The 24,889-nt window shown below is 41.3% G+C and overlaps 1 protein-coding gene across 5 annotated transcripts; it reads right to left on the bottom strand.

The window, feature by feature from the left end:
* Positions 1–70: 70 nt before the first annotated feature.
* Positions 71–20,279, bottom strand: RFX8 (regulatory factor X8). Of its 5 annotated transcripts, none has more exons than XM_080377333.1 (9): positions 19,396–20,279; positions 19,240–19,317; positions 18,609–18,722; positions 17,800–17,950; positions 16,338–16,396; positions 11,923–12,076; positions 10,257–10,351; positions 8,981–9,095; positions 71–5,539 (listed from the first exon to the last, which is right to left on the bottom strand). In XM_080377333.1, the coding sequence occupies exons 2-9, from the start codon at positions 19,264–19,266 to the stop codon at positions 5,283–5,285; spliced, it is 972 nt and encodes a 323-aa protein (XP_080233459.1). In that variant the 5' UTR covers positions 19,267–19,317; positions 19,396–20,279; the 3' UTR covers positions 71–5,282. The 5 variants fall into 5 exon arrangements, with proteins under 5 accessions (XP_080233459.1, XP_080233458.1, XP_080233462.1 ...); XM_080377335.1 differs by having other exon boundaries at positions 1,014–1,084; positions 5,251–5,539; positions 19,240–20,279; XM_080377334.1 differs by having other exon boundaries at positions 1,359–1,453; positions 5,251–5,539; positions 19,240–20,279.
* Positions 20,280–24,889: the final 4,610 nt, after the last annotated feature.

Here is a 24,889-nt window from a genome sequence, read left to right as displayed (position 1 = left end):
CGGTACATCTAACTGACCTTGCCTTTCCGATAGCTGTGAGGGACAGACCGCGAGGTCGGTCTGCTGTTAACAGCTTCGCCTTAATTGCTGCATGAGAATATGCTGCATATCTAATCTAGAATATAAACTTCTATAAATAGAAGTGGGCTGGGAAATACTGAATGTTTTTAGCTTATGTTTTTTCCTAGACCCCCCGACTTGTTTTTTATCTTCACCACAAAAACCTGAAGGATATTGATAATGGGTATAACGGGCCTTAAGGCGCAAATACATTTTTCTGACTATGAAGATACTTCACCAGAGTATGTAATTTCGCTACCAAACTCTTAATCTTCTCAGCAAAATTGAATACGTGACTACCGTTTCCTTTAGCACGTTGCCTTGTCTACATCTGCTGTAATACCACCCTTTTGAATATTGATTCCCACTTCAGTGCTTGAGCTGAGACAGAAGAATGTAGATGCAAGTGGAAAATAAATGAGGATTTCCAAAACCAAAATGAGTGAAAGCTTGCTAAGCTCCTGACAAGTGCTTTTCTCTAGTTCAGGAAATGTCCCTTCTTAAAATAACGAAGCACTTCTCCCTTCTTGAATTAATGATGAGGCCCAGTCAGCTCCCTGCAGACATGCTTTTCAAAAAGATTTTAAACCCCAATTTCCCTGGCATTTCAGGGAGTTTCCTCATAGAGTCTGATGCACACAAGATACAAATTTCATACTCCGTATTTACTATTTCATGCAAATTCATTCCGGGGTTTCTCTTTAGAAGACTCTGTGCTTGTTCTTTGCTTATAGAAGAAGTTCAAACAACCTAGTTTCTAACATAAACAAATCAGTAACTTTATATACAACCTTGTTTATATCAGCTAATAGAATTATATGTGAAATTTTGTGTCCCGCAGAAATGGGAAACAAAGCAGGAATTTCTCAAGACATAGGAGTTAGTGACAAGTTCTATCTGCAGTAAATACACATTTTAAATTACGTACAGTGGACACAAAGGAGCGTTGGCACAGAGTCGTTCGTATCTTCTGCAGCTTCCAGATAAATTTACCACGATGACTTCAGGTAGGCCTTCAGCTTTACTGACAACAAAAAGCAGAGGAAATAGATAAAACCGAACCATAAACATTTCACCTTTCTCTTCTGAAGTTTTATTCAAACACAGTCAAACAACTGAATCCCGTGACAAATTCAAATAACTGCGTTGCTAGCATGGTTTTGCATGTGGTAGTATTTCCAGAAAAAGGTCTTAAATTTAAATTTAAGAACAAAAACAGTATTTCTTAAAGTTTTATCAAAAAGTAAGAATGGTCTAGCATAAAGAATCTTCAAGTCAGGCTAGTTTTCTCTGAAAATTTGCTGTTCCTCAGAGGCAAAAAAAGTGTCTGTCCACCTTTTTCCAACTTAGTAAAAGTTTCAGTAATTCTCTCTTCCAAAATGACCTGGATGAGCTGAAAATCAGAAAAGAAACATGGAAATGCTTTGACTGTAAGAACTGTAAATTTGTAAAAAAATTTGTAACAACTGTAAAAACTGTTCCTCCCTTCGCTGAATAACAGTCTCCTCTGTTCTTTCCTGCTGAACCAGAGGTATTTTACAGATAGCCAACCTTATTTTACATCAATTAACCCAACAAGAGGAGATACAAGTTGGGTTTCCTCATAGGGTGGCAAAGGTCTGCTACGAGGGCACATCCTTTATGCATACTTTATATATCTGCTATAAGCCCTTCTATTCTTTTTAAAAACAAATAGTCTCAGCCTGTCTGTCCCCTGATGGGGACTGGTTTTTCATGCTGAAATCCTGGCTTTCTTGAAGTCAGCAGAAGTTTTGCCACTGAATTTAAGCAGGGTCAAGATTTTGCTCTCAGTTTTTGATCATTTTAGTTAATGATTTCACTTGATCTCCATATCCTGGATTATACAGACCACTCAGATGAACACTTACCGTTCCTTTAAGTGAAGTAGTTAACCATGTCCTTATTTTTTCTCCCTTTTTAAGAAATCAAAGTGTTTGATTTGCTCTCTGCCAACAGAGCTATGAACAGCATAACCTCAGTCTCTCCGCGTCCTGATTTGCAGTATATTGTATGTTCCGAAGGTGTGGAATTGGATTAAAAGCTACAGCACAGTGCTCTGCAGATAAACCCGCTGCAGGTGTGCAGTTTAATAGGATTTTTATTTGGTAACAAGTGAACAAAGAGAGGGAGCCTGGAATGGGATTTTCTAGATGAAGAAATGCTATTCGTGCTGAGAGAAAGCAACTGCAAGCTCTGTGATGAGGAATAAAGACTGGGCCAATGCTCTCTCAATTTTGTAGATTATGGCTTACTCGGAGGATCTTCATTACTGCCACCAGTTTCAACAGTTCTTAGTTCATACTACATGCATTTGGCTATATAGCGTCTCATCTGCCACACTCCCCGTTAAGCCAATATGTTCAAATCTTGTATTGTCTCACTCGCCGCCCTTTACATTTTTTCATATAAAAATAACGTTTTCCTCCGGAGATGTCACCAACTTGGAATGTGTTCTGTTCTCGAGATTATTAACAATTATTTTCATGTTTCAAATTATATATATATATATTTAAAAAAAGATTCAGAAATGTGCTGCGCTGTTCAAAATAAATGGAAAAACATGGTCTCTCTGCCAAGGAATGTAATTTATATTCAGCATGAACTAGGAATGGAGGACCAAAAACAGATGGGGAAGGAAGAGGAAGAATGAAGGTGACAACTAAAAGATCACGAAGGGATCTGCTAAGCCACAGACATGTACTGATGCTGCTGATATCAGAGCAGGGTTGGGAGATTCTTTTCTGACTTCTGTTACCAGTCCTCCCTCTCATTTTTCCAGGGTTTCATAGCAAAACTGAGCTTTTAGTACTAATTTCAATGAGATGAGGGTGGAGGTGTGATGAACAGATTTTTTTCCCAAGTGTGACAGGCTGTAGAGAAGGCATAGAAATACCCTGTGGGACAAGGTTAAAAAGATAAGGACGTTGGTGGTGTTGGCAGTGGACAGAGTGGAGGATGGGAACTGACGAAAGACACTGGGTCACGGAGAGCTGCAGAGGCTGCACAAGTTAAAGGAGTTAAAAGGAAAAAATATGAAATACACCCGTGATGCACAGAGCGGTATGTCAGGCAGCAGAAACACAGTCCAGGAGACAGCAGCGTGGCTGCTGGCTGCTGCTAAGGCTGCCGAGGGTTTAGATACCCTGCAGAACGGGTTGTAGCTGAAGGGGGATTAGTCAGGAGCAGGGACAGATGGTAGCTTTGGAGCATGATGATGATGAGTTTTGGTGATCAAAAGTCACAGAACACAAATCCTTACGCAATGGGAACCTATTCAGACGATCTACAGAGATGGCGATACAAAATGTTGGGTGATGGAGATGCTTCCGGCAGCTGTCTTTTCAGCAACCTGTGGAATTAGTATCGATACCAAAAAGAAGGAGCCCGCAATGGTTGAAGTGAGAGCTGCCACCCATCTGAAGGACACAAGTAGGCAGACGTGCGCGCTCACTCTGTCACAGCTCCTGAAACCCTTTTGAGCTGCAGGGTCAAGTTTTTCAGCTCCCTCACAAACTGCAAACACTTGAACCACAGCATCAACAGGCTGTTACTGGAATCTCTTTCTCATCTCACCGTTATCAGCATCTTGCACATGGACTGGTAGAATCCATCAGCTGGTGGGGTCTTTAATCTCTAAGCTCCTTCTGCACTCTTCCAATCCTTCATTGTCTCCTTCCTTCTTCCATACCTTCTCTCAAGCTGTCATATTTCTACACCTTTCCTCTCTTACTCTCACACCTCACTCTAATCACCCTTTCTCTGCTCTTGAGATCATGTACAAAACAAGCAAAATTGATAGGCATATTTATAGGCACATCACTGACAGAGACACAACCCGTGGCATGCCCTGGTCTGCGGCCACTTGCTGGAGAGCATTGCCGTGGGCAGTGTGGGCCATACAAAAGCCCATATGGGCAGCCTAGTGAAAGAGCATAGGAAGCAGGGCAGGTACCGCGTAAGATTTCTGTGGGTTTACCTCCTAATTTCTGACCATCGGTGGTTTAGAGATTCCTTGCTCATAGCCTGCCCCTGGCTCAGCTTGGGTTTTGACATTAAGGTGGTATGGGACGGTGGGCCATTATATTACATTTGAAAAATAACAAATGCTGTCAAACATGCCTATTACAAGTATAAATTGTTCTTGGTTTGTCCCCTTTGTGCCTTCTTTCTCCCCTCCAATTTTCACTGCTGAGCTAGTTTTAGTATAGTTCTATTTAAAAGACAAGGGTCCACCAAGGGTCTTTATAACTAATAAAGATGTTTTTAAAGCAGTCCATTTCCAGTCTTGGTCCTAGCTCATGGAAGTTGAATACATCTTGGGAGTAAAGTAACTACAGCAGGATCACCCCAAAAATGTAAATTTCTTTGGAAGTCTTGGTGCCAGTAACGTGTGTCTGGCAGTTTTCTGGAAAACACAATGTTCTTTGAGATTTAAGACAAGTGCTGTTACCGCATGGAAGAAAAATCTGAAAGCAGCTGTATGTCAAATTCATCGCTTGTATTAAGCACAGAGGCTTGATCCATGTTCCTGTATGTCCTTCTTTTTAGCCTTGTATCCTAGGAATATTAGAGTCTATCTTGTTTTCTGCCTGTATGTCATCCCTTATGCTAGTAAGTTTGAAGCAGCGGACTGACTGCAAGAAAGTCTGGTGGAGCAGAAAGGTCTCAAGGATTTCATACTTCTGCATCTTTTGATAAAATTAACAGGTAGCTGGAGGAAACAGAGCCTCTGAGGGCCTCCAACAGCAAGGAAAGACTGCACCATGTACTCTCTCTTCTGATCAATAAATAACATGCAGCCTGTTTCTCAGCTGCTCCCAACCCACCAGCGCAGTGCTGCTCTTTCTTAGGCAATGCTTGGGGAATCTGAAGGAGTGCCAAAGGTCTACTGGAAACCTAAGGAAAGAATCAGGGATCTGGAAAGATGGGGAGGTGCGGTTTATGATGCCTCAATGGGATTGTGGGGTGGGGATGGGATGTGGAGGATGCTTTGTGGCCTGAGGTTTGTGTGATGTTGGACACAGCTGCATGCAAACCTAGATTTCATTAGTTCTACTTTCCACACATAAAAAAACCCAACCAACCACACCCCTCCCCATCCCTCCTGATTTTTCCAATTTATAACTTTTGGAGGGGGCTAATTTTCTGTAAAGTTAAAGTTTATTTCACCTTACTGCCTGTGGCTGTGTACACCGAACAACTCAGAAATCTGGAAAAGTTTTGCTTATTCCAGAGTTACTCTGGTTCTCCATCGAAGTTATGAGAGCTGCCTGTGGAGCACTGGCTTGAGGCCACTGTTCTGAAAAATAGCCCCCAAGGTGGCTGGGGTCATAAACACAAAGAATAGCCGATTCATTCTGCACTGGGACCCAGAGGTCTTCTTCTCCCTTCTCTAGATAGGACAGGAAAATGTGAGCCACAAAATCCATGAGTAGCATACTAAGCAAATGCCAGGATCCTAGGTTTAAAGAAAAACAAAAATAATTTTAGCAATCTCTTCATTTACTTATCTTCATATGTACTTTTTTGAAGGGCTTCACTATAGTAATGGGCTAGGCAAAGTAGCAGACTAACAGACATCAAATAGTACTGACAAAATTAAGTACTTCAAAATACCACAGCAAAATAGGCACCAACTGCAGATTTTAAACATAAGCAAAAGCCTTTCCCCCTTATTTTAACTAGAGAGGAAAGTGTACTGGTGTTCATTTGCTTTCCCATTCAAGTTCTTCCCCCACATTCACTGCTACTACCAGACTTATGCAACAACCACGTCACCTTCACTCTTCCCTTGGACAGATAAATCATCCCACCTCTTCCCAAGCAAACCCTCCTACAGCCGTCTGGGTGTCTTGTACCTATGACATTAAATGGTCTACCTTGCAGCTTGGGACATAACTGCTAAAAGCCAAGAGAGACTGAGGCCACTGACTTTTGAATCATACCTTGGTTGAAAGCCCTTACAGTAATAAGTAGGTCTTCTTCCATGCCATCAACCTGCACAGGGATTCATCAAGCGATTCATAACCTCTGCGTCTCATAGATATGTTTATATGGACATCAGCAAGGAGATACCACAATTTATATGACTGACCAAGGTTTACAGAGCTTTAAAAATGGAAAATACTGCCTCTTTTGATGTTATACGTGCCTGAGAAGCTGCTCTTTGTCCTTTTGTCCTACATTCCAGCAAAGGAAGTAGAAGTACTTGTTTATCTATGGGACAAGGAAAGGGACTTTTATATTTGGAGTTCCAGCTATACAGACCTGACACTAGTAGTCCGTGTGTGTTTCTAAGTCTCACCAGTGTTTTCATTGTATTCAAGAGGAGTAAGCGTGACACAAAAGCTAAACTCTAGTTGTCCCTTGGAATAATACAGAGGGACACAGTTTTGAAAAGGGAGTAGGTTGAAGCAGCTTGCTTGCAAAAGAGGAACGTACAGGTCACTGTCCAGCCAGTGTGGCTCATCAATACATCCCTGAATGCCTCAGAAGGCAGACCCGTAAGGAAGGGCAGGTGTACCAGCTGACATGAAGCTCGGTGATGGACATAGGCAGAGGCACATTTGGTGGAGAGGAGGTAGAGCTGAAAGAGCTGTAGAGGTCCCACTAGCCCTGACTGCTGTAGCGCACTTGTTCCTTGCTGCCTTACAGTGAAGGGAACTGCATGGTTCCTCCCATCACACTTGAGCATCACCACATGGAGGCTGGGCTGGAAAAGTGTAAAAGTCAATCCTAAATTCTGAGGTGTGAGTATGCCAGTATATTATGTGTGCCAGATGTGCCAAGCTCCAAAGTAAAAGCCCCAGACAGAAGTAAGTTTGGTTTTGGTTACTGGTATGTGATTTATTTTTGGGGGAGGCACACTGCATTAACATGACACTCACACATTTCCCTAAGTAATTCTGTTTCTTCAGTGTGGATGCTACATATTTTGACTTGCAAGATGCCCACCATTCCTGCAAGAAATGCTGAGACTTAAGGTATTTCTGAAAAGCAATAACCCGTAGTACAGAACTTTTACACCAGATGGCTTGTTAACATAACTGTTTCAGCCTTGTCCACTAAAACTCAGTAAGACGGGAGAGAAGGGACATTGTTAGCTCATATAATCCAACATCTTAAAGAACGAAGGGTGTTAAGAAAAAAGAGAATAATGACCAAATTAATTGGAGCATCTCAGCAAAAGATTAAAAAACATTTTAAAACTCTCATACATGAGAATAAATTCAGCCTTAGTGTTACTGAAGTATAGTAAGAAGACTGTCATAAGTGGGATGAAAATATAATTTGTGACTAGTTTAAGGAAAGCTAGTTGTTGGTAACAGTGTTGTGTTCCCAACCACTGACAACTGCAGAACAGGGAGGCAATTCATTAATCAATTTTTATTGTGGAAAGAGGGAAGAGGATTTCACCACCATGGGGAATTTCAATAAACATTATGCTTCCAGTGCTGTTCTTGGAATTCATTCCCGGTTTCCTCATTGCCCAAAATATTACATGTAACATTTAAGAGTGTGGTGCAGAACTCCTCTGGAGAGAGAGAAAGGAATGGTTATTTTATTATTACAGGAATGCAGCAGCTGATGGACAAGGGACCCTACTGTGCTATGTTCCCTGCAGACACAGAACAAAACTCTGATCCTGCTGCAGACAGTTTGCGATCTAGATACAAGGCAAAAGATAGCGGGTAGATGCAGAAAAGGGGTGCGCACATACCTGCACAAACACAGGCAGTAATAGGGGAGGAATACAAAAGGCGACAACCGTAACATACCCCTTTGTTATGTCTTTGTAGGAAGCACATGAAAGTATGGTTTTGAAGGGGAATTTCGAAGAAGATAATGAGGTTTTCTTTGGCTATCTGTGTGAAGCCCCATCCAACAGAAGAGGAAAAAATATGAAGGTGCTCCTTTGAAAAATCTAAAAAGCGGTTCATACAGTTTGGGATCAGATGTTGCTCAAAGGAGATGGTGCATTTCTGCACAATGAATAATAGAGAGCGAGCCTCTGAAAGGTTTTACAAATGAAGAGAAAGGCAGGTAGGGTTGATGCAATATAGAAATGGAAGAGACTGAACTGATTTAAGACATGGTTGTACCACTTCAAGCCAGTTCAAGTGAACGTGACTGCACAGTCCCTTTGCTTCTCCTGCCTTGCTCTGGTGCATGATGGATTTACTGCTTGACAGCTTGGAGCCCTAAAACGGGCAGAAAACTAACCCAGCTAAGGATTGTCTAGTTTTCGGTTAGTGTAACACCTTAAACAGGCTTGCTGCTGGTAGGCAAGCCCTTATGTCAGTGTAAGGCCCAAGGAAAAGGAGCATATAGCCGTTTGTCAGAAGAGCTAACTGCCTTTTTGGCAAACAGTTATTGCGGTGGCTCTGCTTGGGCTGCGTTACATAGAAAGGACCTGAAGGACTTGGAGCCATCAGTTGAGAGATTTGGAATTTTTATGGTTTGGGCTATCAGTGGCCCCAGTGGGGGTGTGCAGCCCTTTTAGGGAGAGGGAGCAGAGGCTCACCCTTGGGGCTGCCGTTCCCCATTTCCCCACGGAGAAATTATGGCTTCTGCCGAAAGAGGGAGTCCTGCCCTTCCCTCCAGGGCCGCCGGCACGCTGCTCTCGCTTCTGCTCGTCCCAGGGTTTGGGTCAGAGAAGTCATCCCATCGCGAACTACTCGTTTCATTTCCCTGACCTGTCTAACCACATCGCCAGGCGAGTGGTGCTGCTTGATGCAAGGAAGGGATTAGGGAGAAGTGATGCCCCTACGGACTGTAGCATGAATTTATGCCGGTTAGAAAGATCTGTTGCCTCAGCCGTCTCAGGTCAGACAGGGGCATCAGGGGAGAGTTAATATACATAAATATATGTATATATATGTATAAAGACCCTACGTACCCAAACTGCCTGAGCAGTTGAGGGTCATAGCCTTGCTTACTCCACTCAGCAGGAAGCTCCATCTCAACTGAAAAGCTGATGCCACTTCTCTAAACTCCTCTTTACTCCTGCTTGGCTGCAGATAAGGAAAAAAACTGCTTTATGATAAAGTTTGTTAAAAGAATTCCTTATTGTGTTGCAGACTATTTCCCTGTACGAACTGCATACAAAAGGGAACAAGGAGTTTTTTTGTTAGAATCCTAAAATAGCTTAGGCTGAGAGGGAATTTGGACATCATTTAATCCCACCTCTTGTCCAAAGCATGGCCAGCTTTGTAGTTCAGGCCTTGCCCAGCCAAGTTCTGAATACCTTCAGGATGCAGGTTCCACAGCCTTTCCAGGTAACCTCTTTCTATGCTTAACAACTCCCGTGGTATTTTTTATTCTTTTTATTTATTGGAAATTTTCTTTGCTGCAACTTGTGTCTATTGCCTTATGCTCTATAACTGTGAATCCCCAGGAAAAGTCCCACTCCATCTTCTCTACACCATCCCATGAAGTAGCTGAGGGTTCTCTGAGATGAAGGCACCACAGAACTGTGAAGTACTATTCTAAATTAAAAAAAATAAATTGGGAAATAATCAAGCTAAAGAAGTACAGTTTACCCTGCTTCTTCAGAAAGGGGAAAAAAACCCACACCAAATCCAAACTTTAACCACCACCTAGACCCATGTTAATTGGTTTGGCAACCAATTGAATGCAGCAGTACCATCAAGATATCACTAATTCTGTAACAGTGATGGACCAGGGATGGTAGAGCTGGTAGCCTCTGGAAAGGTACATATCCAAGGATGATCATACTTGAATCTTCCACAAGAGCTAGAGACATTTACTAGAAATTCTCACACTCCTACCACCTGCTAAAAGTCAACAGTTTCATGAATCAATTATTTCAGGAAACATTAAGTTTTCTCTTCATTTTTACTAACATTTTTCTTCCAAATTTTCATTTACTGGGGACTGTTATAAAGTGTATCTATGAAATGAGAGTAGATACTGAAACTGCCCAAGTGGATACATGCACAGAAATTTGCTTGTAGTGGTTTGGACAGATGGAATTTTTGTGTGCCAATTAATTCTCCCTTTTTCTGCAGCATGCATAAATTGTATTTATGCAAATCTGCACTTTGGTCAGGTTGCTAGTGTACAAAGTAGCTTCTGCAAACTAGTGACAGTCAACATATAGCAGGATAAATTATGTGATCGCTCTTTCTCTTTTGAAATGATTGATTTTATACCTCAGTGAAAAAAGCTTGAAGATTTGAAGCCACACATTCCAGGAGAAGCTGAATATCTGTGAAACGTGACAGCAAAGACACCAAGTCCTTCAAACCTATGAAATACAGAAGGGAGATCATTACTTAGAGTGATTGGCTTGCTTTTTGTTTCTACAGTTTTAGCTTTTTTTTTTCTTTTATCTTTAGCTTAAAATATATTCAGACATCTGTTCTTAGCATTTTGATTAATATAATCATACCATTGCGTTAGTGAGGAATAGTACCCTACTCTGAAGTCAGTCAGAATTCATGTTTATGTCCATTTCCACCATATCTGCACTGACCTAGTCATTGTGGCAAAGGTGGCAAGAATAAACACTTCCAATGTGAAAGCTGAAATTTGGTTATATGCAATACCAACTTACTTATCTGAGATTTTATGTGGTTGAGAAAAAAAAACCCAACACTTTTTTTTTTTTAAATCTGTTGAGAGGGAGAGAAGAGTCTTAAAACAATAACAGAAAATGCAGAATATTCTGTAGACCAACAGAAATATAGATGATATTGCCACATATCAGTGCAGCTGTTCCCCCAGAAGACTGGAATCTATCACCCAGTGCCAAAAGGTGCATCACTATGGCAGCTCTCTGAATTTATACCCTTGTAACTGAGACATCTTCCTTCAAGAAGGCATATGGATAGGGTTGGTGAAACCTTGCTTATTATAAATTACAGTTTGGAAAAACAATGAAAACAAAAAATGCAATAATACCACCTTGGAAAGAGCGAGATCTTCATTAATATAATGAGCAGATGTAATAAAAGCATTCTGCACAGTGGTTTTGATTTTAAGATGTACATAAATATTCTTTAAATGGTTCTCTTGATGGTTCTGTGAAGAAGGCAAATTATTATTCCTACCGAAAGCAGTCACAGAAAGTCTGTGGCACACCCCTTGTCAGCAAGCAAGCTGGTGGCAGGCCAGAAGCAAAAACCTGAGGTTTCCCTCCGTCAGTTCTGTGCACAGCCTAGTCCAACTTGCTCGTCTCTTACTAATCATTTAAATGGCAGCCCATTAATCTAAAAATTAACTTGCCATTATGCTCCCATCCCTTTTCATTAAGCTGGCAAATGCATTATGTCATGGCTGCATACAAACTGTATATTTTATTGTTTACAGCACAACATCAATCCCACAGGTCACAATACAGCAAAAGGACACGAAAGCTGAAAAGCCAATAGTCCTCGTCCAGCGTACAATATTTAAAAACCTGGCCACAAGAAATGATTTTGTGTACTTTGATTAATGAGAGAGGAAAATATAAAAATGTAACACTTGAAAACTTCTTTTTTTTGTCAAAGAAAATGATAAAAAATTAATATGTCTGCTTGTCAACCTTCTTCTAGAAGATATATAATTTAGTAACACGAACCCAACTCCTTTCCTGCAGAAAGCTTTAAGAGTCAGAATGGAAAGCCTTTCATTCTTAACCTTTAAAGTTAGAATGATAGTGTTACATGCTCCATTCTCAATTTTTTGGCTCTTTTCCAGCACTTCGGGTTACAGCAAGACTGTAATTCCCATTAGGGCCGATGCCATGAATAAACAAGTGGAAATGCTGGAGCTTTAACAATGGCAAACAAGGGCTTAAGTGGATAAGACAAAATATAGCAAAAAACCCATTACATTTCAGTTCTATGTTCTGCAGCTCCTCCAGATTCCTAAGCTTGTTTTGAAAGAGGATTCCAGGCACATCCAGAAATCCCTGATCGATGACAACATGCAAGCCTGATCGCAGAACAGTGACTTTGCTGTTGTTCTCCAAGACTGTTCTCATTGTCTATAGAGAATAAGGAAATGGTTAATGCCTTTAATTTTCTCAAGCCCTTAAGTCAGTCAAAAAGCTCCCCTTATTCAATACTAGACTTTATATAACCAGTCTCCAAACTGGGGGGGTGGGGGTTGGTGGTGCAGAATCAAAGAAAATTAATCTTAAGTTCTCTTTAAGGGTTTTTTTTGTTCTGGGAGATACTCTTTTCAATGACTGTGTTGTTGCCTCTGATGGAGCAGACAAGGCTAACATGCCTGAAGTATCTGGGCAATTGCCTGGGCAATTGGTTTTGGTTAGAGTTATTACAGTTACGCCAAATACCGGTGTTTGGTCTAAAACATGGAATGGGGTATCAGGGCTGACCTTCCCTCCATGTTACCTGTCCTTAGTACATGTTTCAATTAAATTCAAAGGCAAGTTTTCTCAAGTTGCCCAAACCTTTGAGAAAGTAAAAATAACGTATTAGTTGAAATAATATTACTCAGGATTTTATCCCCATTTATCTGCTTATGAGTCATTTGTGAATGAATCTGGCTTCATATTTGTCCCAAAAAGTACTACTCACACAGATAGTGCAAACAATTTTCAGCCTAACATTTAATCCTCATCTCTTCATTTATTTATTTGTTTTTAATTAATTGCTAACATCACACAGTATTTCTTCAGGTTCTTGATGAAATTATGAGAACAGTGAAGGAAATTAGAAATTAAACATGATTCTTTTAAAAAATCACTAAGCCATGCATGTAGTCTCACACTTCTGTACTGAAATCAGGGAGATCCTAAAGCCTTTGTTGAATTTTGGGCTTTTATATGAATAGTCCACATCCAGCTGGGCCTTCCAAAGGAAAAATACGTTTTGTAAAATTCAGACAAACTTCAGGATGCATAGATGTTCAAACAAATCCCATTCACCAGGTGCTTACCATGACCCCACGAGCAGCAGTGAATGCAGCTGACAATTTGTTTGCAAACATAATTTCCAATCTAGCCATTTTTCTTTTTCATCATTCTTCTAGCTTTACTGAAATACCAAAAGCGCTCTAATTCTCACTCAGTAATCCCCTTCAGCCAAGTTGAAGACAATGTTTTCTTTATGTTTTTTCATATGTTGCTTTTTTTTTTCTTTATGTTTTCTTTTTCTTATGTTTTTTCTTATGTTGCTTTTTTCTTATGCTACTTGGAATTTCCAGTGTCAGAAGAAGAGCTGCTGCTTGCAACACATGACCCAAAGACTGGGAATGACTAGGGGCTGGGAATGATGTATCTCCAGTACACTGCTAGCACATGACTCTATGCCCCAATATTCGAGAGTGCTCCCCTTAGACATTGCACTTCAATATACTAAATATAATTCTCTAAATGACTGAGAGTCAGCTCTGACAACACTTAAATACAGCTTACCAGAGGCAGGAATCAGCCCCAGGAAACAACAAGCATCATATTCGCATTCCTTTCTCACAGGGAATTTGCACCTTTTTATGCTCTAATTACTTCTGCATGTCCAGGTAGTAGCAGCTGTCAGCCTGCTTTATCTACACATGATGGGAAAGAAACTTTTTTTTCCTTTTGAATATGACCCTGCCAAAATTGTTCCTATTTTCTCACCAGGTGGCTAAATTATTGCAAAGTACTCTACAAGGGATGGTGTTATTACACCCTTCAGAGGCTGCAGCTGCACAGCTCCTCCATAGTACTTCTCATTAGGAGCACTCTCACCTGCTTTGACCATCAGTCTCTATTTGAAATTCCAGGTGCGTTTTAGACATAGAAAACTGAGAAGGTGATTAGAAATATCAAATTACTCCAAAATATGAGAAGATAAGATAAAATTCAGCTTTGGATAGAAGTAACTGAGGAAGGATGTAATGGAGACTTGCAGGGAGAATTACATCAAGAAGGGTTCTTAAATATTACTTAAAGATGATAGTAGTATTTTTTCATGTAACAAATAATCCAACCATGGAACTCACTACCCCAAGATGTTGTGGATGTCAAAATCAAACTATTAAACACCAAGATGTAGATATAACCTTCATCTCAGATTGCTGGAAGCCAGGAGAGTACAATGGAGGAGTGAGGTATCACTTGTTCTGCTCATACCCGCTTTGCATGAGCGTCTGATGAGGGCCACCAGGTGAAATGGGATACAAATCCACACAAGTCTAGGATCAGGTCTGACTGACTAAAACCCTCAGCAGTTCTTTCTGAGGGATGTCCACCTCCCCATGAAGCATCTGTGTGTTTCTCACAAGCTGAAACTTTCAAACACCTGTGGTACTCAGCTAACCATCTTCTGGTGTGTGCTGGACTGGGGGATGCATTTACAGGAGAACGTTTGGCTGGTATTTGTTTCTTGCCCTGTTTCACTGGAGCCCAATATCCACGGCTTTGGCAGGATCTCTAATGGAAGCTGTAACAGAGACTGTGCAACTGCTGAAAGGCTATTGGGATGCTCGTTTAGAAGACGTACATAATTTCACTTATTGAAACTACTGTTTTTAAATTGCCAGTGGGGTTAATCCTCAGGTACACTGGAACGCCTTTGCCCTTCCCTTGCATTTTAAAGAGGCTCTAGAGAAGGTACAAACATCATTTACTTGTGAGAACAGTGCCAAGAGCTTGTTAACATGAACAAGAACCAGGATGTGCTCAGCTGTAAGTATAGATCTGACCCCGATTCTCAGGTCTGCTGGGTTCCCTTCATGCTGGTTAAACAGCAAGTAACGGGGATGTAGTGCAGCCAGAGGCTGCTGCCAGAGAATGCCCTCCAACTAGGCTGCAATTCTCTTGCTGTAGATCTTGTGGGTGTAAATTCAATGTTGACTCTCTGCAGCTTTTCCACACATTAGGAATAAGCAGGGAAGAATCACAAAGCCACAACCAGTCCCTTGAGATAATGGCTTGAGCACAAGAAGGGTGACGTAAAGTCTGAGCGTGCAAATGGAATTGGCACTTGCAGTCTTCTTGCTGGATCACGTTCTTCAATGCATAACCAGCACTGTTTGGAAGCACATGAAGCTGAGCTTTTCAACTATTTAGTATCTCCATGGGCTGCTGCAGTAAATGGGAACTGTGAGTGCTCAGCACTTCACTGAACTGTTTGCCTGTGTTAGCATACCTATGCATGTTTGGTGCAATGTTTGCACCTATTATTTTTATTTTTTAAAACTTCTTTAAACTGAAGTGTATGTTTCGCATGCTGCTGGTGATAAAGTTTTCCTATAAAGAAAAGCTACGTTTATTAAGGAAGAATGTGACCCTCCTGTGTGCAGTCCAAGAAGCCACATTTCCATTCCTTCCTGCCCTTTGGTGTGGGGACAGAGAGCAGGGACTTAAGCCAGGCAGCATGTTGGGACAATCTTGTACTTGCTGTTTGAAGGAGAGGAGAGAATATACCATCTGTTCTCTTTTGCTTTCTTCTGTGTTCATGATCTATCTCTTCTGTTGTGGCCCAGACCCGCTCAAAGCCCAAGGTTTTGGAAGTATCCAAATGGAAATGGATCACACCAATGGAAAGAATGCTGCAGGGAAGGTACAGCCCCTCATAATAATGCAGCACTGAATGAAACAATTTACTTTGCAGTGTTCAAAGGGTTAAAAATTCAGCTCCTGGATGTACATCCATAGCTGAGAAGAATGATACTGTAGAGCAAAAAACAGGCAGAGATATTAATTGTTAGAGAGATTTTTGTCTCTTTCTTCCCAAGGAAAAAAGCCCATCTGAGTGATGACCCTGAGGAGGAAAGTTCAGAGGGTGCCACTCTGCGCCGCTCCTTCCAGCGCTGCTTGGCTAGAGGATGGAGAAGATTTTGCCGGCTGATCTCTGCGATCCATTCAAAAGGTTCTCTCACTTCAGTGTACACAGCAGCCAGAACATTTGTGATTTCCCTTCGTGCAGGCTGCTGCTGCACTCGTCAGTTTTAGAATAACTCCAGCATGTGCTGACTGGCTTTGGTGTGGCTGGGTGGAGATACTGGAAACTATCATCTGACCCTTCCAGCTACTGTGTCCTCCTCTCCATGGGGGACCACTGACTATATCTCAGGGGCTCTCACAGGATCCTGAGGGAGGAAGAGGCCCCTTCAGCATACTTATGGTGTGGGAGGAGATAGGTAGAAGGGTGGGCATGATTTGGACCGTGGTCTGTATGCAGCTAAGAACACCTGTGTTGCTGCTCTTGTCTACAATGGAGCATCTCATACACAGTCCAAACTGCCTGAGCAAATGAGATGCCCAGCTTTTCTGTTTCACGGATTCTGGAACATACCTTGGCCAAGTTAGAAAGGTCTGTCTTTCTCCTCAGTCTTTTTATAAACACTGTAACTTCTGTCAAAGAAGAGGCAGATGTTTCATATCATTAACATTTTACAGTCTAAAATATATTAATTAAGCCAGATCTTTTAAGTTATAAAGTCGATCCCTAGGAGGACTATGGAGGCTAAGAGCAGGCACAGTGGGGGTGCTGAGCTGGCATTAGGGGCTGGGCTGGGACCCTCGAAGTCAGAAGCTGCCCAGGTCACCACTCTTCTTTCTTCACTGCAAATCTGTTAACCCATGACAGACAGGAAAAATACTGCCAATATTTTTTTACATTAAGCACTTCTTAATCAAGACTAATACTGTTTTATGTGTATGGTTTAAGGTGAATGAGTGCAACGTTACTTCTGAACCTCCTGGGGGTTTTTTTGAGTGCTTACATCTCAACCTTTATGCATCTATAATTCTGCAGTACTGCTAATAGGAGTTGGTTTCTTTTTCTCCTGTTCATGTGTTGTAATTATGACAAGCACAGTTAAAGAATATCCTTTTTAAGAATAAAATATAAAGTAACTGACTCTTAGTTACAGGAAAACCAACTATAAAGCTACTTACAAACTTCTGTAGACAGGGAATGGTTTTCAAGTGAAAATTTCTGCTTCTTTAAAGTTTGTACAAACCAGAAAGATCAGGATGTATATACAAAGGGTCGCAGCTGATTAATTAAGTGTACTTCCATGCACACACATGTTCAAAACACATTACTAAGTTTGCTCTGTCAAGCATTCACGTGTAAGAAATGCTGGAATTAAGACTGTCTGCAAGTCTTCCTTGAGCATATGAATACTAATACAATCTTTTGTCTACACAGGAGCCCTGCTTTGCCACTGAGAAGCTGGTCTTCACTCAATGAGAAACTGCACAACATTGTTTTAGTCAGAATCTTCAGCTATTTATATGTATGTATGTACATATTTACAAACACACACATATACACACACCTTTGTAAAGATTTTTCAATTCCTCCTCTAATGACAGTCATAGTTTCCCTATGGGACTATGGCTTTTTTTTCCCTTTAGATTGAACTGCACTATAGCTGTTAATTAATTTATCTGCACAAACCCCCTTGCAAGGTGAAAAGACAGAACAATACCTAAATTTCAGAGGGCAGACTGTGTATTATTCAATCATCTACACAACCAAAGTGATTATGGCAAGAGTGAGATCTTTAAAAAGATTCAAATACACTCTAATTTACCATGAATTGGGATAATTTTGGCTTAAATTTGTTCTCACACATTATCTGAGACTTTATTTTTAACTGTATACCAACTAATTCTAGTCCTCACTAGGATTGAAGCTACGTCAGCTTAAAATGTTTCTACAATACTTTCCGTGTGAGTCTTGTAACACAATCTCCTCTGCAGTTTAAGATAACATTATTTTATGAAAATCTATTTCTCAAACATACCTTCAGATTTAGATGTTTGGAGTGGTAATGGAAACTCTACCAAAGCATTAAGCAGCCAAAGTTTAACATTTTTACTGAACAATCTGATTGACCTCATGTGTTGTATAGGCACCTCCTCCAGGAAATCATCAAGTAGGATCTTCTCCATTTCCTAGAATACAAGTTTGTAGAGCTGCACATGACAGGTGTACTACACATATTTACAGCAGCATGAAACAGAACTCTTATATTGGTAGTTTAAATGTAAATGTAAAGAAGCCTGGGGTTTTTTTGCCTTCCAATTAAGTGATAGCTAAGTTACATTTATTAGCAAAAGGGAAAAGATCCTAACAATAAACATGGTTTCATTAATTTATTAGTAGACACTAATTAATCACCTGCTGCAAATATGAAGCAAATTATTTTGATCAGAAAACATCATATTTCTATGTAGAACGTCACTGAGAAATGCAGTAGTAATCTCAAAGGAAAAAATAACTCTTGTGATTTGGAAGAAGAGGTATTAGTCAACATTTCAGTCACATAACCTCATGCCAGAACACAGACCACATTTATGACATTATAATCCATTGATATTAAGAGACTTTCAAAGGTATATATAGCAGCAAGATGGAAGAAGAAAAGAAAGGTTCCTTTCAAAATCTGTACTGTGCTGTTCCAGAAGAAACCAAGGAACAGGCTTGAGGTATGAACAAAAATCCCATTGTACAGCACAAAAGAAACAGCTGGCCTTTCTCCTCAGGTAGCATTACTGAAAAGACACAAACACATAATAACATAATTGCAACAAACAAACATGTCTACAGTACCTTGAATAGCTGCCTATCATAGCTTTTCAACATCTGGCATACATCTGGCAAGGACATCAGTGGTATTATTTCAGGCCGCAGAGACTTCCAGAATGACATGATACAGCCTTCCACCTGTCGCACAAAGTCCTTTATGTATTTTCACTGGTTTGACACTTGTGAAATGTGAAGCATGATTCAGTTAAATGACACACATAAGCACAGAAGTGAAAGAATGACTGTGGACCTGGACTCTTTGCCTGGCCCCATCCTGACTGGGCTCCAGCGTAAGTGGAAGCATCCTGGGGCAGCAAGCTGAACTTTGCAAGGCAGCATAACAAAGAGGAAAGAAACAAAGCATTGTGCCATGGATATGTGGATACAGTGAAAGATATATGTCCATGGCCTCATGTTTTGTGCTGGGCTCAGACCTGTTGCTGTGCCAGGAGCACTCAGGATAAGCCTACAGACTCAGATTCTTGGAGCATGATGTGTTAATGAAGAATTCCCAAACGATTTGGCTGAATGTGCCTTTTCTCTATAAAAGATCATCTACCTTAGATCAAACCATCACGTAAATAAGCTAAACAGAAATAATTTTATCCTTACTATCGTTTGCTGTCGTCAGAATGTTATTAAAGCAAAGGCATACCTTGTTGAACTTGCTGTTCCTCACCATGTGTAAAAGATGTTGGCAATGGCTGCAGTACTCATGGGCAAGTAGTACAACCTGTGACCAAAGAGAAGGTACAAAAAGATCTCACAGGCAAAGAGCTAACTTGCTTCATGACTGAATACTTGAACGTACCGTTTCGTAGGGGTATGTCTTCCCTAGGTCTTGCTCCCTAAGACAGGATATGCTGAATTCAGCCCACAGGTACTGAAATCTCTTCTGTTCACTCTTCAGATAAATGACAGATGGAGAACAGTGCAAATTCTTGCTCTCAGTGCATCATAATTTATTTTGAACAACAACAACAAAAAGATCACAATTATCTTGTCAGTTCTGTTAAAGGTATTAAGTACTTCCTTGAAATTGTATAACATGATTTTTTAATAAGATGTATTTCTTCAGAGGATTGCTTGTCTTTTTTTTTTTTTTAGAAAGTAGGGGTGGATGAAAGAAACAAGCATGGCTGACTAAATATTTAAATCCCAAACAGTACATGAATTTCTTTTCAAAACCAGTGAATATTTAATGCTATACATATCTTCCACATATATTTTCTATAGCACTCATGTCACAGTTGTAACCTAAATAAGGCTGCAGATAGCTGGCTCTGCTGTCAGGCTGACAGCACATTTCTCATCAGCTGTCATTATATCCACTTCAGAGCACTCATGACTGCGCCTGAGTGCTCTGTAAAAATATGACAGACATCCAGTCTCCCCTTTTTTCCTCACTTTGGTCCACATAACTTTGTTGCTCTTGCTCTGCTGGCTGACTTCCAGCAGCCCCAGTGTCAAGCCATTCTGTGACAGCACGCTTGTGCGAGAGCTGCCACAGGTCAGCCTCACATCTCCCTCTTCCATGAGCAGGGGTTGTGCTCTTTTTTTCTTAATCATTTCCTAGTATTTAAACACTTAACGTGCCAATAAACCCTGAGCACATTGGAAAGATGTGAGGGTCTGTTGCAGTGGGCCTCAGACAAGGAAGGCTGTGCCCCACTAGCTCCCCTAATATCCAAAACACGAGCTGTCAGCCACAATTTCCCCTCTCAGCACAGATAAATATATTTGAGCTGACGTTAAGACAACAAAAATATTTAGCTACCAGGTGAAATAGGAGAGGGGGAAGTAAGCATTTAGTGAGATTATGCAGACAAAGATTATTTTGAAGAATATGCTGGGTTAAGTGAGTTTCATCAGAACATATATTAGCAGTTATAATTAAACACACAGATAGACATTTTGCTATAAGCCTAAAGTATCTGAAACTCACCGTTTGGGTTTTTTTGCTGTTGCTCTTGTGACCAGCTGCATCTCCATAACTGCAGGCGTTTCCATTGTGGTAAAATATATGACAGAGAAAAAACCTTTTAAAAGCTCACCAATTTATTCTGTATTTAGTAAGAAAATTAGCTCAAACTGCATAGAGTGCACTAGGTTGGAGCGTTGTGTTTGGGAAACAAATGCTGCTCTCTTTCCTGTCATTCAGCAGTCCTGTGATATTCTAAAAAGTCTGAAGACCAATTTCTTAATTTTAAGATAAAACTGAACCATTCATTATAAAGATGGCAAGGTATCAGCCATTTAGAGGTGCAATGCCTTCCAACTTCTTGCACAAAAATTGTGGGTTTGTATTTGTGGTTGCAGTTTGTTTGGAATTATATTAATAATTATAAACATGCAAATAAGGAAAGCATAATCATCCTTGTGCTTTGATTTCGCAGTAATTACATTTTTGCACCCTCTGTCAGTTTAGATGGCATTTTGTTTCTGACTTTCCCCCATTTACTTTGCAAGCCTGCAGTGCTGTTCCCCGTGGTCAGAATTCCCCTGGACCTGCAAAGGCTTGACCACTGGCTTTTGGTTGAGAAGCCAGGGGTGCAGGCACAACAGGCTGCTTCCTTGCTTTACCATCCCCTGCCTCTCTCCCTGCCTGTGTATCTGAGGCTAATCCTACAGGAGGGAGAGGCAATGTGGCTGGTAAAAGGGACATGCTGTGAGAGCTGGATTCCTCCAGTCAAGCCCCCATCTGCTGCTGACACCTGCTCACTGTCTGTGAAGGCATTTCAAACTCCAGGGTCCTTTTGGACTCGGCTGTTTTGAAAGGTGGCAGGCAGGGGATTTGTAGAAAATGTGCTTCTACTGGTGAGTGCCAACACTCGGACTATCTAATCAGATCCTGGCTGCAGGGTTTCACTGCTGTGATGTATTATAAACCAGGGTACCACCACACATCCTGAAGGGACAGAGGGCAAAATGTAACAGCTTGTCTGCCTGGAAACTCAAGCCGCTGAAAATGCCTCCTCTGGTTTCTCTGCTGCCCACAGGACTGAACCTTGTCACCTGAAAAATTACCTTTCCCTCTGCCACCACTCTGCCATGAAGGCGATGCTCCAGTGAAATAACCAAACTGGCTGCCCACAACAGGGCGCAACGTTCATGTTGGGTACATTTGGTGATGCTATTCTATTGACTCTTTCTCGCAGGTATTTTAGAGTTAGTGGCTGGACAAAGGGAAGAATGTGTGAGTAGAGATGTTTCGTAACATAAATTATAAATTCATTTTCTTTCAAATGGTCCTTCCTGCAGATTTCTAAAGCCTGTGAAACAAAATTAATATTTTTCAGCTCCTGCTTTCCCCACGAAGGCGGCCAGCTGTATCTTCTGCTGCTGCTACTATGGCAACACGTATCAGCATCGCTCTCCTCCAGTGGGCTGGCTCCCGCGGCAGGCTGGCTCCCTGCTCCCCCCCCACGGGGATGGTGAGGTGCAAGAAGGGGTGCTGTGTGGGTCCCGCGCCCCAGCAGGCACTCAGGAGCTCAGTGCTGATTTAGTGCAAATACCTACAGAAAAACTAACGTCTATGTGCTGCTGCTGTTAGCAAAGGGGGTTCGGACTCACCCGGTGCCCGCAGAGGTACTGGGCTGGCAGGCAGAGCTGCTGGCTTCCCCTGCAGACAAGTACCTGGGTAAAGACAGGACACACAAAAGAGAAGGTGGGTGGGAGAAGGGGAAAATGGGTGACAGCAAAATCACAAGGAGTTTCACTGTATCGCTTGCAGAGTTTGGATGATGCTATGGGGTGGGAACTAGAGCTAAAATGGGAAATACAATGGGGGAGATGACAAAAAGACTAACAGAGGAGGCGGCCGGGAAGGACAAAGGAAAAATGAAAAGAGGGAGGGTGGTGAATGTGCATGCTGTTGACTGTCAGATTACAATGAGATTAGAAAAGCTAATTTGGTAGATTCATATCAGGGTTTTTTTATTAAAAAATCATGGGTTTGCTTCACTGGAAAGTCAGAAGCCCAAACCTTCCCTATTATAAGAATCCTAAAGTAACTCTTAAGAAAACAAAATTCACTGGCGTCTTTTTAACACTGCTGTACTCTGAGCCACAGCAAGTACCATTTTAGGGAGAACTTGTCCTCAAAGCTCCCATTCCTAGAGGGCCCCCTATTGTAACGCAAATCGGTAAATAACATGCTCCTTTAAATCTCTGTAATACATTTAGAGACCTCATTGATGACAGTTGTGTTTATTATCACTACTTTCATCACATCATCATCAGAGCTGTGGTACACATGTCTTCAAAAAATCCAAGCTTTCTAAACGAACCAACTCACAGGTGCTGTGTAAAAGCATCCTCATCGCTCCTTGTGTGAACACGTTCCAACGCAGCCTATCAGAAGGCAAATGCCTTCTCACTGCCATTTCTATAACGTCAACAAGCACAGCTCCCAGCCTGCTAGATCCTTGACAGGCCTAGTTCCTCACCACCAGCACCATGTCCATTGACAACTATCTCAATATGGCCCAGAAATATTATTTTCCATAAATAGAAAGAGTGGACCATAGTTTTGAAACCGTCCCTTTTTTCACAGACCTGCAGGCTGGGTGGATGCCTTGGTCTCTCAGGTGGGCTTCCAGCTCTACCTTCCCCTCAGGAAGGTTCAACAGAAAAAGCGTTGACGTGTTGGACTCTATTCAGGCATGGGAGGGAGCAACAGTTATTTAGGACACAACAACACACTCAAACAGACATCCCCTGTCTCTGCCAGAAGGAAATGGCAACGAGCCAGAGAAGTATATCCCATTAGCAGGGTCTGGACCTGCATTTGGACTGCACTGAAATGGCATATTAAAAATCTTCTTCACTATAATTTGGAAATTTCCACACCAAATCTTCTTCACTATAATTTGGAAATTTCCACACCAACACACTCTCAAAAATTGAGATGTTATAGGTCAAATACCCCTGCTGCAATTACACGATTACCTCTGCAAGAACAAAAAAAACCACAAAATTTGTTCTTGCAGGTAGAAAAGTCTTCAAGTTTTCACTACTCTTTTTCTAAATTTCCATTTCCTAATTGAAAAAAAAAAGTCTAGATTTTGCCATTGTTAAGATTTATGAACTTCATTGGATCATGAAAAATTAATTCTGATTTCAAAACGTACTGAACCCTACTGAGAGGACAGTAAAGGTCAGGTATTTCCTATACATGTTCTTGTTTATTTGCAAAGAATGTACAAAGCTCAATACAGATGAAAATAAACTGACTTATTTGGTTGAAGGTACTGCTTATTTGCTATGTGACCTAATTATTTGTTTTGGAGTTGTGCTGCTTGTGCTTCTCTGGCTGTGTTTTGTGATTTTTTACTGCTTTCCCTCCTTTCTTTTCCTGCTGTCCTTTATCAGACACTAAGAAGTAATTGTGACACCCACTTGCCCAGGTGTTGCAGGCCTGCACGTTGGCTTGGGACAGGGCTGTGTGGCTGCATTTGGACTGGAAGCTGTTCTGATTTCAGCTGTCTGGCTTCACACAACAGCTTAGTGACTTCTTATAACCATCTTAAATGAAGGAAGCATCAGACAAGGTAATTTTGTAGTTAAGAGACTTTTCTATTGCAACTAGTAAGATGATCTTTGTTTGAACATGATCTCGTCTTTTTATATGTTTTTTAGATCTGAAAAGTTATCGCAAGGGACTATGTAAAGATCACTAAATGGCTGGTTGATGTCAGCCCTTTCCCTGGAATACACCTCATTTTCCTTTGTTTGACCAAATCATAAGTAGTTTTTTTAGGAGTAAGTGTTCAGGCAGGCACCTCTGGCAGGTGGTGGAGAAGGAGAGGGAGGTCTGCAGCCAGTGCAGTGGCTCCCCTACTATTACTCATGGGCTATAGCATGTTCCCCAGCCCATCAAAGAACATGGCTCGTTTCCATGAGGAGGGACAAGGACAAAAGCTCTGCTGGCATACACGGTGCTTCACGCTCCCACCAGTGGCTAAAGTCCTTGTTCCTCCACCTGGCCTGGGCTGCGCCAACATTGCTTCTTTGGTTCCTCCTACATTTTGTAATTTTTCCTCATGTTTCTACACTGGGAGGAAAAAGAGCAACAATTCAAATTTTTCTGTTCTCTCTCTCATCTCCTCCACAACCAGAACTTGCACCTCTCTAACTGTGCCCAACAAGATTGCTGTTTCCAAGTGACGTTGTGGGGAACCACCTTTCTTTCCCTGAAGAAGAAAGACCAGCAGAGACTCAGCCAGAGATTTGCAATGTTCCTTGAACAGAGGCCAAGACCTTTCCTCATTACAGATGTCAAATTTTAGGCCTGTTCTGGTTTT

Source organism: Falco punctatus, assembly GCF_963210335.1.
Source record: "Falco punctatus genome assembly, chromosome: 2".
Classification (NCBI taxonomy): domain Eukaryota; kingdom Metazoa; phylum Chordata; class Aves; order Falconiformes; family Falconidae; genus Falco; species Falco punctatus.
This window is presented reverse-complemented; position numbering and strand designations above follow the sequence as displayed.